The following is an 18,420-nucleotide window of genomic DNA, read 5'->3' on the forward strand; positions in this document are numbered from 1 at the left end:
CGGGACTTGCAAGAGAAGGGAAGCCTTGAGACCCTCCCGGCGGTGCCGCCTGGACCAGCAGGGCTCCGTGTCTGTGGGGTCAGCGCAGAGTTGGCCCCGCCCGCTCGCCTGCCCCCCCCCCCTCGGCAGGTCGTAAATCCCCACAAGGAGCCGAAAGGCGGTGCTCCCCAAGGAGCGAGGCCCTCAGGAAACGGAGCCTTTCAAGGAATTCCTTGTTGTCAGGGACTGCTAATGTCACAGGCACCGTATTTGTTCTCATTTACACGAGGCGGTGCAGCCCCGCTCGGGCTGAGGGCGCAGGGCCCGCCTTGGGCTCCCACCTGCAGAATTGGCTTCGGTCCTCCGGGAGCCGGGAGGAGCTGGCCTCCCAGCTCCCCCCACTGCGCCCAGGCACCGTAGGTCTGGGCTCCGCTGAGCGTGTTCTCTCCTTCACAGCAGCTCACCTGTGGGAGCTAAGAAACGTCACATCAGTCTGAAGTCACGTGAACTTGCAGTAGCTGTTCTGGCTCATTAAACGTGGGTCACGTTCCTCCCCTGTTCAGACGTGACGTGTCCCCTTAGCCAGCATCCAAGTCCTCTATCCAGGCTCCCACTGACAAGGCACGGGACCCGGAGGCCTCATCGGGCCGCACTGTGGTGGGGGAGTCGCCCAGTGTCTGCAGTTCCCTGTCCCCAGCCCTGCCCCACCCTGAGGTGTGTCTCACTGGCGGCTGCAGTGAGGACACAGAATGCCTCATACCTGAGAAGCATCCCGGCCCCTGTGATGCATTTCCTAGAAGTCTGCGCCAACCACAGAAACAGGCGTTTATGTTCAGGACATGAAAAAGCTGAAGCCCAGCTAGACAGGCACTGCCCCAGGTGCCCTGCTCCCGATGGGCAGGAAGGGCCATTGATCCTTCATGGGAAGTCAGGAGCGCTGCTCAGAGGTGGCGGCAGTGGCCGTGGAGCACATAGCCGCTGCTCGGCCCAGATCCGGTTCTCTTGGCCGGGTCACGGGCACCGCTCAGTGACTTACTCTTTTTGTGCTGAGGCTGTTTATTTCTTTTGGACACAGGGGATATCGTTAAGGCTGATCTCTGCGGCCAACATCCCATTTCTCTGCTGCTGTTCCTCCGAGGCGGAGAACGCGCAGGCACCTCCTCACAACATCGCTCAGTAAAGGCCTGGCTTCCTTCCCCAGCTCTGAGCAAGCAACAGAGAGCTCTGTTTCCTTTTCTCGTTTTCATACATGCCGTGCAAGTAGCAGGGGCTGCCGCTCGGGAAGGCACATGTTCACCTTCCACACAGACTCCCCGAGAAGCCCCGGCAGGATGCAGAGGCCCCACGCCTCCTGGAGAAGGGACGGTGCTTTGGGACACTCCGATGTGCCTGCTCCGGAGGTCGTGTCGGAACACGTTCTCACCCCGTGTCGCTGGCTTTTTCCCCCTGCAGATGCTTCTCTCCCGGTTGCTCTCACATCAGCGTCCTGTCACCAGCTGGAACCGAGAGTGGGGAGCCCCGACACAGGTCCTCCCCAGTGGGCTTTTCAGATAAGGCTCCGCAGACCACTCTGCACAACTGCGAAGTCCTTTGTGCTCATCGGTCCACCTTGGTCAGCCTGCTCCGAAGGGCAGGGGACACAGCCATCTTGTCCAGGGGGTCCCGAGGGCAGTCAGGGTCAGGTGACTCTGAATGGGAGGCTGCGTCCAGGGGGTGTGCGCTGGGGTGGGGGGTGGGGAGAAGAAAAGGTCCTCAGACCCACATCTGTGCTGCTGGAGACCTGGGCTGGCCACATCCCCGTGGGTGGAACTCGGGGTGTCTCCTCTGCCCAGGTCAGTGGATCAGGGCCAGCTCACCAGGAGCCAGTGATGATGCTGATGTCGCCATGGATATGTTGTCGTATCCTGCTTTGATGATGCCCTCCTTTGCTTATGGGTTGGAGTGGGAGGGTGCAGAGGACCCTAGGCCTCCCCCTGCTCCCTCTGTCTGATGGCTGTGGGTGGAGGAGGCTGTGTTCATAACAGGAGCCCCCGGGGCAGCCAGGGTGGGCAAGGGGCTCCCATTTTAGCCTCGCCTCACCATGGGCAGGATGCGGCCAGCTTGTCAAAGTCACTTTCACTGACTGGCTGGGACTAGTGGTAGAAGTGGGGCCTTCTACCAGCAAAGAGGTCTGCGGGCAGCTCCTGCTAGAGGTGGTGCAGCAGGTCCACCTGGGTCTGGAGCCGCCAGTGCCAGTGTCTCGTCAGCGTGGAGGGGCCCTGTGCACACTGAGACCTGTGTCCTCCATCGACGGCTGAATGTCACACTGGGGCCTCCCTGATGGGCCAGTGAACTCAGTTCCAGGAATATCCGGACCCTCATGGGTAGGAATGTGCCCAGCCCCACACAGTGTTGGCACGGTTGGCTCCCCCGAGCGTTGATGGCCACGTGACCTTCTGCATGGCCTGCTCTCCGCCTCAGCAACAGATGGGGGCTGGGTGAGCACAGGGCCTTGTGGTCAGAGGTACAGGGCCTGTCAGGTGGGCCCTGGAGTGGCCAGGAGCACAGCTGAGTAAATACACAAGCTTCCCGGCATGCATTGTGCCTGCCCACTTTGAGTATGTGTATTCCCAGGAACACACACTTGGGACTGGGACCCTGTTCCCCCAGCCTTCATTGCCCTTCAAGCAGAAATCAGTCACGTGAGCATTCTCCTGAGACAGGCGCCCACAGTTCCGTGCCCCCAGTACCATCTCTTCCCCACGGGCTCTCCAGTGCTGCTTGGGGCTCTGACCATAGGCTCTCCCCAGCATCTGAGCTCCCACATAATCAGGGCCTTCGGGGCCCCTGAATGGGTCTGTGTCAGAATTACAGGAAACCAGGCAAGATGAGGATGACTCCGACATGCATCCCAAGAGGGCCTAGACACAGGCTCCCATCATCTCTGTCCTGGCAACTCGTGTCTCGGCAGCGTGTGAGCTGCCCGGGGAAAGGCCATGGCACCAGCCTCCCCCGTGCCTTTCCCAACCAGGACAGTCCCGGACACTACCTTCCCCCAAAAGCCCACTCGCCACCCTCAACCGGCCGGCGGGCACCACACGGGCCGTGCAGGCAGCCTGGGGCCCCCTGTAGGGTGGGGCTCAGGACGCAGCTCACAGGCCTCTGTTCCACAGACGCAGCCAGTGCCCAACCCCATGGCCTACTTCCTGCACCAGTCCCCGTGGTGGGTCCACCGTTTGGAGACACTCAGCAACCACTTCCTGGAGCTCGTGGTGCCCTTCTTCGTCTTCCTCGGACGGCGGATGTGCCTCCTCCACGGCGCCCTGCAGATCCTGTTCCAGGTGAGCTCCCGCAGACCCCGTGACCGTGCACATCACTTGTTGGTTCCCAAAAAACACTGGTGGGATTTGAGATTTCTGTGTCCTGATTGTTGTGTGTCCTTATCGAGTACGACCTACATGCTGTTAATGGCGGTGCCCTCGTGGCTCCCCTGGGCCCCCTGCTGCTAGTTCCACTCCTGTTTTTCGTCCTTGTTTTCTGGGGTCCGCATGCGGTCTGGGGTCGGGTCGCAGGTGCAACGGGCACCAGCAGTGAGGCCTCTCCGACGCCAAAGGAGCTGCTCCCCGGCCCAGTGAGATGTGCCTGTCGGTTGTTTGTCTGGTGGGTTGGTTTTTGTGGCTGCCTTTAGCAAGTTCTCTGCTGTTTCTAGTTTACTAGGAAATTTTGTTTGGGGTATTGTTAGTGATGAATGGATGTTGAATTTAAATGGGGGGTTTTCCCCACCAGTTGTGAGGCTACTTTTCTTCCCTTTAATCTATTAATGTGGTGAATTGCATTAATACTGCTAGTGTTGAACCAATTTTATATTCCTCAGATAAACTCTACATGGTCATACTGTTCATTTTAACGTGTCACTGGGTACGGTTTGCTAATCCTTTGTTTTGGGTTTTGCATGGCTGTCGGTGAATGAGATTCGACTGTCATTTCCCGTCCTGCGCTCGCCTGACCTGGTCCTGCTCCCCTTTCATCGTCACTCTGGTGGAGCTCTCTGAGGCAGCCTCCTTCTCTGAATGAGTTTATGAGGACGGAGGCAGTGCTTCCGCGTGAGCCACTGGCCTCTCGCGGTCTCTGCGACCACTGATTCATGTCTGGTGGCTGTCAGACACGCGGGCTTTCCATTTCTTCTGAAGGCAACTTTAGTGGCAAACATTTTCCTGGGAATTTGTTCATTCCATCTGTTTTTTAATTTATTTGCCCCCCCCTCCAAAGGAAGTCATAATAACCTGACCAGGCGGTGGCGTAGTAGATAGAGTGTTGGACTGGGATGCGGAGGATCCAGGTTCGAGACCCCAAGGTCACCATCTTGAGCGTGGGCTCATCTAATTTGAGCAAGACTCACCAGCTTGAGCCTAAGGTCACTGGCTTGAGCAAGGGTCACTCGCTCTGCTATAGCCCCACGATCAAGGCACATATGAGAAAGCAATCAATGAACAACTAAGGTGCCGCAATGAAGAACTGATGCTTCTCATCTCCCTTCTTGTCTGTTTGTCCCTATCTGTCCCTCTCTCTGTCTCTCTCTCTCTCTCTCACACACACACACACACACAGTCATAGTATTCTCTTGTATATACTTACTGCACCTGGACTTATGACCTTCTCTTTGCGGCCCGTGTCCTTTTCTCTAGCCTGGCCCCTGTCACGCGCAGAGCAGCATTCTCTGCAAACTGAGGCTACGTTCATTCTCTTACATAACGAGTCCACGCATCTCGACTTGTGTCTGGGTTCATTTCCACATCTTTGTTGCTTTCTTTTTGTCCCTTTTAGCTTTCCTTTTCTGTTTCTTTTTTTTCATTCCATAATTTTCCTCTCCTAATTAGTAAGTTATACACTCTGTTTTTTTCCAGTGAGCACATGCTTCGTTAACCAACTGAAAGTCTAAATTTAATCCCTGTCTTTGCCACCACGACGGCCCTACAGCCTTAGAATGCTCTAACCGTCTGTCCCTACCTGCTCACCCACTGTCACTGCCCCAGTGATTGTCCTCTATTTTTTTGTGTTTTCATTAAGAGACTGTTCAGAACAGTTGTAGGTGGACAGAAAACTGAGCAGAGTATAACAGATTCCCTTATCCCTCCCCTGTTGTGAACATCTTGTGATACATTTGTTAAAACTGATGAGCCAACATTGATACTTTGTTATTTTTAAAATTTTTGTTTATTGATTTTTAGCAAGAGAGGAAGAGGAAGATAGAAACAGAGAGAGAGAGAGAGAGAGGAACATCGATCTGTTCCTATATGTGCCCTGACCAGGGATTGAACCAGCAAGCTCTGCACTTTGGGACAATGCTATAACCAACCGAGCTATCGGGCCAGGGCCAGAGCTTGATACTTTATTATTTATATTAACTGAAGTTCCTAGTTTATACTACAGTTCACTCTGGACGTTGTACTAGCTGTGGGTTTGGACAGAAGCACAGTGCCGTGTACCCACCATTGTATTAATAGTACCATCCAGAGAGTGAGTATCGTCACTGGCCCAGAAAGTCTCTGTGCTCTCTAGATCATTCCTCCCCTGCCCCCGGCAACCACTGATCTACTTCCTGTCTCCATAGCTTTGCCTTTTTAAGTGTCATGTAGGAATCATCCAGGATGTAGCCTTTCACACTGGCTTCTGTAGGTAGTAATATGCATTTGAGGTTCCTCTTGTCTTTCTGTTACTTAAGAGCTCATTTCTTTTCATTGCTGAATGACATCCCATTGTCTGGATGTGCCACAGTTGATGCATAAACTTGCCGGAGTTGGCTGGGTATAGAGCCCTGGCTGGCCAGTGACCCTTGCACTGTGCCCGCTCCACATGCCATTAGGCCCTGTGGCCCTGTGATCACAAGCCAGTGGGAAGAGGCTTCCCGTGGAGACTTGAGCATCCACCAGGATGGGTGCCACCTCATGCTAGAGATGGGTGCCTCTCCCCTGTTGTCTGAGGAGGCCCTGACTTCATGGCCACCACGGTGACCGGTGACCAAGACCCACTCTTGGGGCTGCAGGGCATTAATTAGTCACTGCTTTTGCTGCTTTTACAAGCACTGCATCAGTGGGACCCTCTCAGGGCTATAAACTCCACTGGGTCTGTGGGGACCCTCCAGGCACCCCTCGGGTTACACTGACTGGCTTTCTGTCTGAGTAACCCGAAGCCAGCTTTGACAATCACTAATGGAAAGCAAGTTACATATTACCTAAAAAAATAATCGAAGGAAGGGTGGTTACCAGTGCCTGTGGAAAATGAGGTCTGGGGAGATCCGTACAGTGACCACTGAGCCAGTGGCCTCAGCACGCCCTCGTCTGTTCACAGGGCGCTTGGCTCGAGTCTCACGTTGGGTGCATCAGGACACGGACCAGCTGTCGGGACCTGGCCTGGCAGTAGATCTGAATACCAACCCCAGCCAGGGCTCCTGACACCCAGGGGGTGGGGGGCAGGGGAAATGGCCTCAGGGCTCAGGTCTAGATAGCTCCCAGCAGTCTCAGCCCAAATGGCTAGGTCTCCACCCAGTTCTAGGGTCTGTGGCCCTGGTGGACAGTGGTGGCTGCTGGTGGCACAGGAACACGAGGCAGGGGAAGGCCAGAGCTGGACCTCGAAGGGCTTTGCTGCCAACCTCCGGCTCTGGATGCTACAGTCGAAGACCAGCCACATGTTTGCGTTCCAGCCCCTGAAGGCCTGGGCGTCCCCGGTCCAGGCATGTCCCCTGCGCTGTCCTCTCCAGCCCCCGCCATGCCCAGGACAAGGCAGGAGAACCCCAGAGCGGTGGCTTTTCTCCGACACCTGGTCTGTTGCCCCTCAGGGGTCGGGCCTCAGCTGTCCAAATCAGAGAGGCCAGCTAGCCCAGCTGCAGCGTGTCCGGTGCCCGGGCAGGCAGCGTGGGGTGTCAGGTTTAGGGGCCTCAGGGCGTAGACTCAGAGCAGTTGTTTAGCTCTCTGCGGAGCTGCTGTACTGGGCTGGGCGTGTCAGTCACGTTGGGAAGTGGCTCGTGTTTGGTGCGCCCCATGGGTTCACGAGGTGCCCTGACGGGGGCCGAGCTCCTGTCTCTGTGCCTGGGACCCCAAGAGGCGTCTCTGGTTCTGTTTGTTTCCGTTCATTCCCCTGGGAGAGGACTGAGGATGTGAGCACCTTACCTCCTCCCACGCTGCGTTTACACAGCTGTTCCGAGGATTCTGCAAGGCCATTGTCTAGTAGGAGAGGCGCAGTGCCCCAGCCTCAGACCCCCGCTCTAATGCCAAGCCACAGACCTGAGGGAGAGACTCGGGAGGGGCAGCCAGAGGCTTTCGCCCTGAGTGTGGGCACAGCATTCTGCCTCCACGGGCCCTGGGTTCCGGGCCCAGATTGGGGTCGCAGCATACCTGCCCCTGCACTCCTGGCTGCAGAAAGTCCCCCGCAAGTATGCGTGTGTCCTCTGCAAGGCCGTGCAAGCTGAGAGCCCAGCTGGGAGCTCCAGAAGCCCATCCCTCCCTCCTTGGGGTCGTGTTGTGTCATCCTAAAACATCTGCCGCAGCGTCTCCTGGGCCTGAGATTCCAGTGCTCGCTGCTCATCTTCCTGTCCCATTTGGGTGTCCCATGGGCGGCGTGGTGCGCTGAGGGTGCACTGAGGGCTCCACCGGCTGGCGTAAACACAGATGCACGGCCTGACCGATTCATTTCCCTTGGAGGAGACGCTGCAGCGATGCTGGGAAAGATCACAGCACGCAGGGACCATGCACGTGACTGCAGATGGATGGGGCAGTCAACGGGGCGTGGGTGCCTGACAAGAGCACTGAGCACGGCCGAGTGATGTCCCCATGGTTTCCGTTGCTTTATTAGAAACAGAGTTTCATCCCCAAAACTGTGCCCTGTTGAACCCTAGTTCTTTAGGTCAGGGCCACCCAGCTGCGCTCACCTTAGGATGACCTGCAGGGTTCTTTGGAAATATGCTGTGCTCGGGCCCCCCCAACCCAGTACCCCCTACGACAGGAACCCCAGGAGGGCCAGGCACTGCTCAGAGGTCATTCAGGGCCACGTAGCCATGCCTTTCAAAGCGCACTTCTTAGTTCTCACCCAGATAAAACTGTCGGGCCTTGAGGAGCCTGTTGCACCGGAACATTCTGGGTCATGGTCATGTGGAGCAGGCTTCGGTTGGGGCTGGTGCCCCTGCGGCTGTACAGAGAAATGGCCCTCCCTGGGACTGGCCCCATGTGCCTCCTGCACCAGGTCTGCAGCCAGAGCTGCAGGCCCCTGGGCAGAGGGCTGAGGCTGGGCTAACGTGACCTCTTTAGGAAGCAGGACTGGTGTCACCAGGCATTGATTTAAAGCTACTATCCATCCAGGTAACAGTGTCAAATGCACATCAGTGCCACCCAGAACCTCAGGAATAAGGCTTGACCCCCAGGAGGCGTCTCAGCCCGCTGTGCTGTGTCCTCGCTCATGTGGCCCGGGCTGTGCAGTGTCCTCGCTTATGTGGGCCCAGCTGTGCTGTGTCCTCACTTGTGTGGCCCGGGCCCGTGTCCGCCACAGCATCAGGCAAAGCCAGGCTGGCAGCCCCAGGGCTGCAGGCATGCAGGCCTCTCCCAGAGGCTTATGTGGGGCTGTGGGGTGGTGGGTTGCTTTTTCCGATTCCTTTATTCAGAGGCTGAAGAAGACCCTGTGTGGGTCCCACCCCTGCCTGTGCTCAGCAGCTGGACCCCTTTCCCGGGGTTCTATCGCTCACTGAGGGCCCTGGTCGGATCTGCCCGGTACTGGCTACCACCAGACCCCTTATTCACCATAGGTCTGTGCAATTACAGATACCGAGAATAACCCGGGCCATTTGTCCCCCAAGGAAGGCTCGGGTCACAGCTAGCAAGATGACCGGGTCCCAACTCAAAGCCGGGGAAAGCCCCTTGGAGCCTCTGCAGCATTCATTGCTCCTTGCAGGAGCCGGGGTGACACCTCAGGGCCAATTGTTCATGCCACTGGGGAGTGATCCTCACATGTCTGGAGTGGCCAGTGGACCCCAGAGGCACCAAGAGCCCCACTGGTAGCACTTTTTTCCTGTTTTAAATGGAAAATCACTGATTTGGAAAATAAAAAGTGAAGAAAAAGCCCCGTGGTACGCCTGCTGACTGTCCCACGTTTTTTCCTGTTACAGTTGACGTTCAGTATTATTTTGTGTTACTTTCATGTGGACAGAATCGTGGTTAGACATCTATATAATCTTTGACGTGCTTCCCCGACACGTCGAGGACCCGCCTGGCACCATATATGGTTATCACGCTGTCATTAACTGTATTCCCTGTGCTGTACTTTACATTATGTGACTATTTGTAACTGCCAGCGTGTACTTCTTAATCCCTCCACCTTTTCCACCCAGCCCCCAACCCTCCCCGCATCTGCCAACCGTCAATTTGTTTTCTGTCCCTATGAATCTGTTTTTCTTTTGTATCTTTGTTTTGTTTTAGATTCAACATGTAGTGAAGCCATACAGCGTTTGTCTTTCTCTGTCTGACTTATTTCGTCCTTACCCCGTTGTATGTTCCTGCCTATGGGCATGGGTTTATTTCTGGGTTCTCCATTCTGTTCCATTGATCTGTTTTTATGCCAGTGCCATGCTGTTTTGATTGTTGTAGCCTTGTAGTATAGTTTGATATCAGGTAACATGATACCTCCAACTATGTTCTTCTTTCTCAAGATTGTTGTGGCTATTTGGGGTCTTTTGTGGTTCTATATAAATTTTTAGAATATTTTTTCCAGTTCTATGAAAAATGCCATTGGTGTTTTGATAGGAATTGCATTGAATCTATAGCTTGCTTTAGATAGTATGGAAATTTTAGTGATGCTAATTTTTCCCATCCCTGAACACAATGCATGCTTTCATTTATTTGTATCTTTTTCATTTTCTTTTTTCAATGTCTTGTGATTTTTCAGTTAGAGGTCTCTTACCTCCTTAGTCAAATTTATTCCTGGTATTTTTTTCAATGCAATTGTAAATGGAATTGTTTTCTTAATTTCTCTCTTTGATAGTTCACTATTGGTATATAAAAATGCAATCAATTTCTGAATATTAATTTTGTATCCTGCAACTTTGCTAATTTTATTTATCAGTTCTAGTAGTTTTTTGGAATTTTTAAGGTTTTCTCTAGACAGTATCATGTCACCTGCAAATACTGGCAGTCTTACTTCTTCCTTTCCAATTTGAATACATATTATTTTCTTTACTTGTCTTATTGCTATGGCTAGTACTTCCAGTACTATGTTGAATAAAAATGGTAAAAGTAGACATCCTTGTTTTGTTCCTGATCTTAAAGAAAACGCTTTTAGTTTTTCAACATTAAATATGATATTAGCTGTGGGTTTGTTGAAGATTTTTGCATCTGTGGTCACCAGGGATATTGGCTATAATTTTCTTTTTCTGTAATGTCTTCATCTGGTTTTGAAATCAGGGTAATGCTGACCTCGTAAAATGAACTTGGAAGCCTCCCCTCCTCTTGAATTTTTGGTAATACACGAAAGGCCTTTAAAGGCCTTTGTTATGTCAAAGTATGTTCTCTGTTTTCACTTTGCTGAGAGTTTTTATCATAAATGGATGCTAGATTTTGTCATGCTTTTTCTGCATCTGTTGATATGATCATATGACTTTTTTATTATTTAGAAATTAAATTGGCCCTGGCTGGCTGGCTCAGTGGATAGAGCATCAGCCTGGCTGGGTTCAACTCCCAGTCAGGGCATGCAAGAAAAGTAACCATCTGTTTCATTCCCTCTCTCTTTCCTCCTTCTCTCCCTCTTTCCCTTTTGCAGCCAGCAGCTCAATTGGTTAGAGTAGTGATTTTCAACCTTTTTTGAGCCGCAGCACATTTTTTTACATTTACAAAATCCTGGGGCACACCACCTACCAAAAATGACAATCTAACTGTTAGAATTTATTTAAAGTTTAAATAAATTACATTTATTAAAAAAAAAAGTTAAATAAAAAAGGATAACCCCCTCATATATACAGTCCCACGTAACATCCCCTTATAAATACAGTCCCACGTAACATCCCCTCATATACAGTCCATGTAACATCCCCTCTTATACAGTCCCACGTAACCTCATACATACAGTCCCACGTGACCTCATACATACAGTCCCACGTGACCTCATACATACAGTCCCATGTAATCCCTCATATATAGTCCCATGTAACCTCATACATACAGTCCCATGTAACCCCTCATATATACAGTCCCATGTAACCTCATACATACAGTCCCATGTAACCCCTCATATATACAGTCCCATGTAACCTCATACATACAGTCCCATGTAACCCCTCATATATACAGTCCCATGTAACCTCATACATACAGTCCCATGTAACCCCTCATATATACAGTCCCATGTAACCTCATACATACAGTCCCATGTAACCTCATACATACAGTCCCATGTAACCTCATACATACAGTCCCATGTAACCCCTCATATATACAGTCCCATGTATCCCCTCATATATACAGTCCTGCTAATAGATACTGGAGCTTTCATCAAAGTTGTGGATTCAAATCAGTTTGGCAAATACTCTCTCTATATAGAGACTGGACAAAATCAATTTTAGAAAATGTTGGGTACTTGTATAACATCATAAGTCCTCAGAGCATCTCTACTGTCAGATTGAGAAGTTTGCTTTCTAGGTAAGGATTCTGATAAATACTAGAGTTCTCCCTGAGGTTGTGGGTTCAAATCTCATGGTCAGCTGGGTGCAGGGGCCTTGGTTCTGTTTTGATGGTGTATATAGAGATTTGAGCTCTTTAAGAAGATGACCCTGCCCTGGCCGGTTGGCTCAGCGGTAGAGCATCGGCCTGGCGTGCAGGGAACCCGGGTTCGATTCCCGACCAGGGCACATAGGAGAGGCGCCCATTTGCTTCTCCACCCCCGCCCCCTCCTTCCTCTCTGTCTCTCTCTTCCCCTCCCGCAGCCAAGGCTCCATTGGAGCAAGGATGGCCCGGGTGCTGGGGATGGCTCCTTGGCCTCTGTCCCAAGCGCTAGAGTGGCTCTGGTTGCAGCAGAGCGACGCCTGGCAGAGCATCGCCCCCTGGTGGGCAGAGCGTTGCCCCTGGTGGGCGTGCCGGGTGGATCCCGGTCGGGCGCATGCGGGAGGCTGTCTGACTGTCACTCCCTGTTTCCAGCTTCAGAAAAATACAAAAAAAAAAAAAAGAAGATGACCCTTCAGGAGGCCATATACAATATAGATAACATTGTGATGCATTGTGATGCATTGTATATCATCCTCTGCGGGGGCCTCTTTTAAAAAGAAAAAGGTCAAATATCTATATACACCATCAGGATAGACATAACCAGCTGAGGCTGAGGCTTCATCTAGTGGTGGCAACATTTACCTCCAGTCCTGACCAGGATTAGAAATCGGGACCATGGGGAGGAGTAGCAGCTTCAACTACTCGCCATGGCCACACAATGACAAGTGCGTGGCAGCCGAGCGGGGACCTTCCTGGGTGTGGATGAGAGGTGGCCTACTATTGGTTCATCGCTAGTGGTCGGGATGAATCCTAGAAGGTGATTGGTCAGTGAGTGGTCCCTGTGCCTCCTCTCTTCCTGTCGCTGATAGCTGGACGGATTGTGAGGGGAATGTTTATGTTCGGATGGAGGCAGCTGGTGGCGGGCCGTATTCAGCACGCGGGCCGTACTTTGGAGACCCATGTTTAATTTCCCTACGGCACACCTGACCATGTCTCACGGCACACTGGTTGAAAAACACTGGGTTAGAGCATTGTCCCAGATGCTGAGGGATAGCTCAGTTGATCTGAGCATCAGCCTCAGGCACTAAAAATAGCTTGGTTGATTCAAGCATTAGCTCCAGACAGGGGTTGCTGGGTAGATCTCAGTCAGAGTATGTGCAAGAGTGTGTCTCACTATCTCCCTTTCTCTCACTTAAAAAAGAAAGAAAAAGAAAGAGAGAGAGGGAGGAAGGAAGGAAGGGAGGGAGGGAGGGAGGGAGGGAGGGAGGGAGGAAAAAAGAAACTTGAATGGGGTGTCATTGATCAAGACGAGTACATTAGTTCAGGTAAACATTTTTATAGCATTTGAACTGTTGATTGTGTTGTGTGCCCATCATCCAAAGTCAAATAATTTTCCATCATCATATTTGTTCCCCTTTACTCCCCCCCCCACTCCTTTCCCCTGGGAACTCTTAACTATGTCCATGAGTCCCACCTACATGTAAGATCATATAGTTCTTAGCTTTTTCTGATTTGCTTATTTCACTTAGTACAATGTTCTCAAGGTTCATCCGTGTTGTCATAAATGGCAATTTGTCATCATTTCTTATGGCTGAGTAGTTAGTATTCCATCGTATATATGTACCGCATCTTTATCCAGTCCTCTATCGAGGACCCTTTGGTTGTTTCCACGTTTGGCCACTGTGAATAATGCTGTGACAAACATGGGGGTGCATGTGTCTGCATACCAATGTTGTCAAGTGGTTCAGGAAAATACCCAGTAGGGGGGTCGCTGGCTCACGTGGTAGCTCTATTCTTAATTTTTTGAAGAACTGCCATACTGCCTTCCATAAAGGCTGTACCGGTTTACATTCCCACCAGCAGTGAATGAAGGGGTTTTTTTTTCTCTACAGCTTCTCCAACACTTGTTATTACCTATCTTGTTGAGAACAGCCAATCTAACAGGTGTGAAGTGGTATCTTATTGTAGTTTTGATTTGCATTTCTCTAATAGCTAGCGTAGGATCATATGATTTTTATGTGTCACTTTGTTTATGTGGTGTATCTCAGTAATTGATTTGTGGGTATGAACCAAACTTGCCTTCCAGTAATAAATCCTACTTGATCATAGTGTATGATCTATTTGATTTATTGCTGAATTCAGTTTGCTTATACTTGTTGAAGATTTTTGCATCTGTGTTCACCAGGGATATTGGCTATAATTTTCTTTTTCTGTAATGTCTTCATCTGGTTTTGAAATCAGGGTAATGCTGACCTCGTAAAATGAACTTGGAAGCCTCCCCTCCTCTTGAATTTTTTTGTAATACACTATAGTTTGAGAAGGATAGATGGGAGTTAATTCTTCTTTGTTTGGTAAAATTCAGTTGTGAAGCCATTCACTCCAGGATTTTGTTTGTTGGGAGCTTTTTAATTACTGATTTGATTTCATTAGTAGTTAGCAGTCTGTCCATATTTTCTCTTTCTTCTTGGAAGAGTATATGTTTCTAGGAATTTATTAATTTCTTCCAGATTGTCCAATTTGTTGGCATTTAATTGTTTGCAGTACTTTCTTATAATCCTTTGTATTTCTGTGATGTCAGTTGTCATTTCTCTTTCATTTCTGATTTTATTTATTTGGGTCCTCATTTTTTTTAGTCTGCTTAAAGGTTTATCAATTTTGTTTAGCATTTCAAAGAACCAGCTCTTGCCTGACCAGGTGGTGGCACAGTGGATAGAGCATCGACCTGGGGCACTGAGGACCCAGGCTTGAAACACCGAGGTCTCTGGCTTGAGCGTGGGCTCATCTGGCTTGAGAACAAGTTCACCAACTTGAGCAGGGGGTTGCCGGCTTGAGTGTGGGATCATAGACATGATCCCATGGTCGCTGGCTTGAAGTCCAAGGTCGCTGGCTTGAGCAAGGAGTCACTGGCTTGGCTGGAGTCCCTCATTCAGGGCACGTATGAGAAGCAGTCAATGAACAACTAAAGTGCTGCAACTATGAGTTGATGCTTCTCATCTCTCTCACAAATAAATAACCACTCTTGGTTTCATTAAACTCTTGTATTTTTTTAGATTCTACTTCGTTTATTTCTGCTCTGATATTTATTATGTCCTTCTGTCTATTCACTTTGGGCTTTATTTGTTTCTTTTTCCTGGTTGCTTTAGATGTAAGGTAAGATCGTTCATTTGAGATTTTTCTTATTCTTGAGATAGTCCTGTATTGCTGTGAATTTCCCCGCTTTAGCTGTGTCCCATAGATTTGGGATCATTTGGTTTTCATTTTTTTCCTATTCTTTGATTTGGGACATATTTCTTTATCTCCTCATATTGGCTGCCTTCCGGTGTTTGTTCCTATTAGTAGGTGTCTCTTTTGTGAGTTGTGTGTGCCCTCCTGTTGTAGTTGAGCCTTGATTGCTGTGGGTGCATCAGTGGGTGGGGTTGACCCTCAGGTTGACGGGCTATGAGGACTGACCACCACCACAGTGGAGGAACTGCTATGGAAGGGCTGACCCTACGGACTGGGATTTGGCGCCTGCCGAGACCACCCATTGGGTGTGGTGTTTATGGAGTTAGTCAGGTGTTGCTCTGGTGTGGTTTGAAGGCAGCCACTGAGTGTGTTGGTTCTGGGACCTCTTGGGCAGAGCTCTGGTGCAGACCTATGTCAACTGCTGCCTGTGCCTGGCCCAGGGCCACGTGGTAGAACTACAAAGCGATCTGTGGTTGGTCACTACCTGTGCTGGGCTCGAGGAGCATGGAAAAGGCTGTGCAGCCCCTGAGGCCTGTTGCCACCAGTGCTGTGCCAGGCACTGCTCAGCAAGAAGCACAGGGCACCCTGAGGCCAGCCACTGCCCGCCTGGGGCTTAAAAATAGTCCAAGACAGTTTCTAAGAAGGTCTATGGGCTGAGGCTGTGGTGGGGTTTCCTGCCACAAAAGTGTGCGTGCCCAGCTATGATCACAGCTTACACAGTGTTCTGTGTGGATATTTTCATTCACCATGATAATCTTTGAATAATTTTTGAAACATTGTTTTCAACAACCACAATCATCATGTTCAAACTGTTGTAAATAGTCAATTTTTTTTTTCATTTTTCCGAAGCTGGAAACGGGGAGGCAGTCAGACAGACTCCCGCATGCGCCCGACCAGATCCACCTGGCATGCCCACCAGGGGGTGATGCTCCGCCCCCCTGGGGCGTCACTCTGCTGCATCCAGAGTCATTCTAGCGCCTGAGGCAGAGGCCACAGAGCCATCCTCAGCGCCTGGGCCATCTTTGCTCCAATGGAGCCTTGGCTGCAGGAGGGGAAGAGACAGACAGAAAGGAGAGGGGTAGGGGTAGAAAGCAGATGGGCACCTCTCCTGTGTGCCCTGACCGGGAATCGAACCCGGGACTCCTGCACACCAGGCCAACGCTCTACCGCTGAGCCAACCGGCCAGGGATTAGTCAATTATTTTTAAAAGCAATTCAGGAGATATTTTTCATATATTTACTATTAATCCACATAGTCACCATTTCTTATGCTCTACTTGCCTCTGTACAGACCCAAGTCTCCACAGGAACCCCGTCCCTTCTGCTCAAGAATGTTCCGTTCAATTTGTAACATGTCTTTGTGGAGGCTGCTGGTGGATGTCTTGACTGCACCCACCCTCTCCTGAGGGGTTTTTCCAGCTGTGATGCTGCAGCTCGACGGTGTTTTCTTCCGATGAAGACGCCTCTGTCGTTTTTGCCCAAGTCCTTGTCCTCTGTCCTCTTTGCCATGGAGCTCCCCCATGGGCTGCTTCCACATTTTTCCCCTTTTCACTGGTTTTCAGTAGTTTGATTTGATGCACCATGGTGTGGATTTCTTTGTGTTTGTCCTTCTTAGGATTACTTAGGCTTCTCTGATCTGTGCATTTATAGTTTTCATCAAGTGAGGAGGATTTGGGGGCATGATTTCTTCATTGCTGTTCCTGCCGACCTCTTTCTGGGACCTAAAGCACACGTTTTAGACCGGAGCACGTTGTTCCCCGGGTCCGTGAGGACCGCCGGCTCCAGTGCACTCTGCTTCGGTTGAGGAAGGTCTTACTCGGCCACCAACTTTTCTCTTTCTCTGTGTGAGTTTTGTCCAAAGCCTCTCCAGTAAGCTTTGCATTTCATATATTACTTTTCTAAATCTCAAATTGCCTCTTGGTTCTTCTTTATCATTTTCCTATTTCTTTTAGTTAGGACCATGCTTTCTTTTAAATCCTTTAAAAAATTTTATTGACCGTAGCTGCTTTAGCATTCTCCTTTACTGACTGTCTCCTGTTTCTGATTCTGTGTCGACCAGTCAATCAATCCTTTATGCCAAGCGATGGCTGGCATGCTGCTACTAACTTGCCCCATCTGTTAACTGTTGATTAGATACTGGCCATTGTGTTGTGGCGTCGAATTCTCTCCTGACAAACAGTTGATTTACTGGCAAATTGGTGTCATCATCTTGATACTTGTCTTCAGATCCTCTGAGTGGATCTAAAGCAGACTTCACTGCAGCCCTGCGTGGAGGGGTTCTCCGCTGGCTTTCCACGAGGTCTTTTCACGCCGGCTCCTCAGAGCCCGAACACCTCCCAAACCTGTGTGGGCTGGGGTGCTGCCAGGCCTCCTGGTGGTGCTCTCTCCTGGGCCTGTAAGAGCAGTGGTTGGCAGAGACTCACGGGGGCACGTACGGATTCCTACAACTCCTTGTCCCTGTGCTGCCTCCTGTGTGGCGAGCACCAGCCCCTTGACCTGTCCTGCTCCAGGTTCGGCCCTCCGGAGGCCCCCTCCCTGTGGGAGTCCGCTAAATGCCTCCACACAGGGAGCGCTGAGGCCGCTCCAGGTCTGTTTGTTTCCCTTCTCTCTTGAGTCAAGAGTCCTGCAGGGCCCACAGCCACATGTCACACAACAGTTGCTTCATCTGTTTTGTTCGGTATCCAGTTGTTTGTGTTGGCCATGGAGGCTCCAGTGCTACTTCCTCCCTCATGACCTGATGCAGAAATCTCTGGTGGGGTTTTAACCTTAAAAACTGTCATCCCTGGAATGTGGAGTCAGAGTGAGGAGGCAGAAACGGATGGCACGGACTTGGGCCCTGCTCCTGGGGGTGGAGGCGGGTGGAGGCGAGCACACGCGGCCGCTCCTCTGTGCGCGGTTCTGGGACCCCTGCGCCCTCTCTCACCAGGTCCGCTCCACACGGTGGGAGGAAGCGCACGCCCGAAAGCGCCATCCCACATGGTTTCAGGGAAGCATGCCGAATGGGGGTGCGGGAGGGCGCTGGGGGCGGTGTGTCCCTGGGACTCTCCTCTCAGTCCTTGTTCCCAGAGGTGGGTGTTTGGAGATGGGATGGGGCGGACACTGAGCCACATTGTCCAGGTCCTGTCTCAGCTGGGAGCCAGACGCAGTGGCTGCATCCCGATTATCCTTTCAAACACGCTCGCTGCTGCCAGGAAGTCCCGTGACTACGCAGATGTGTGCCCTGCCCGCCCTGCCGTGCCCGGCCTGCCTGTTCACAAGCGGGGAGTGGGCGGCCGTGAATGGGACCCTTTCTCTGCCCTCACCAAGGACCCGCGTCCGCGCAGACTGAGAGCGGGGCGAGGGTCCTTCTCCCGGAGCGCCGCCCGCACTGCGCCCCTACCTCGTGTTCGGCTCTTCAGACTACAGGCTTGATTGACACTTCTCAGACCACCTTTCCCTTGCTTTCCTTCTTCACCTTTTACTCACTCTTTACATTTTCAATCTAAATGTTTATCATGTTTTTA

The 18,420-nt window shown here is 51.2% G+C and overlaps 1 protein-coding gene across 2 annotated transcripts in view; it reads left to right on the forward strand.

Annotated features, from left to right (window-relative positions):
- LMF1 (lipase maturation factor 1) overlaps positions 1-18,420 on the forward strand; it is a 108,927-nt gene that overhangs the window by 79,897 nt on the left and 10,610 nt on the right. For both annotated transcript variants that reach the window (XM_066275376.1, XM_066275377.1), the window contains one exon: positions 3,132-3,299. In XM_066275376.1, coding sequence (XP_066131473.1) covers positions 3,132-3,299 — 168 coding nt within the window. The remainder of the gene's footprint in view (positions 1-3,131; positions 3,300-18,420) is intronic.

The sequence above is a fragment of the Saccopteryx bilineata genome, chromosome 4 (assembly GCF_036850765.1).
Source record: "Saccopteryx bilineata isolate mSacBil1 chromosome 4, mSacBil1_pri_phased_curated, whole genome shotgun sequence".
NCBI lineage: Eukaryota > Metazoa > Chordata > Mammalia > Chiroptera > Emballonuridae > Saccopteryx > Saccopteryx bilineata.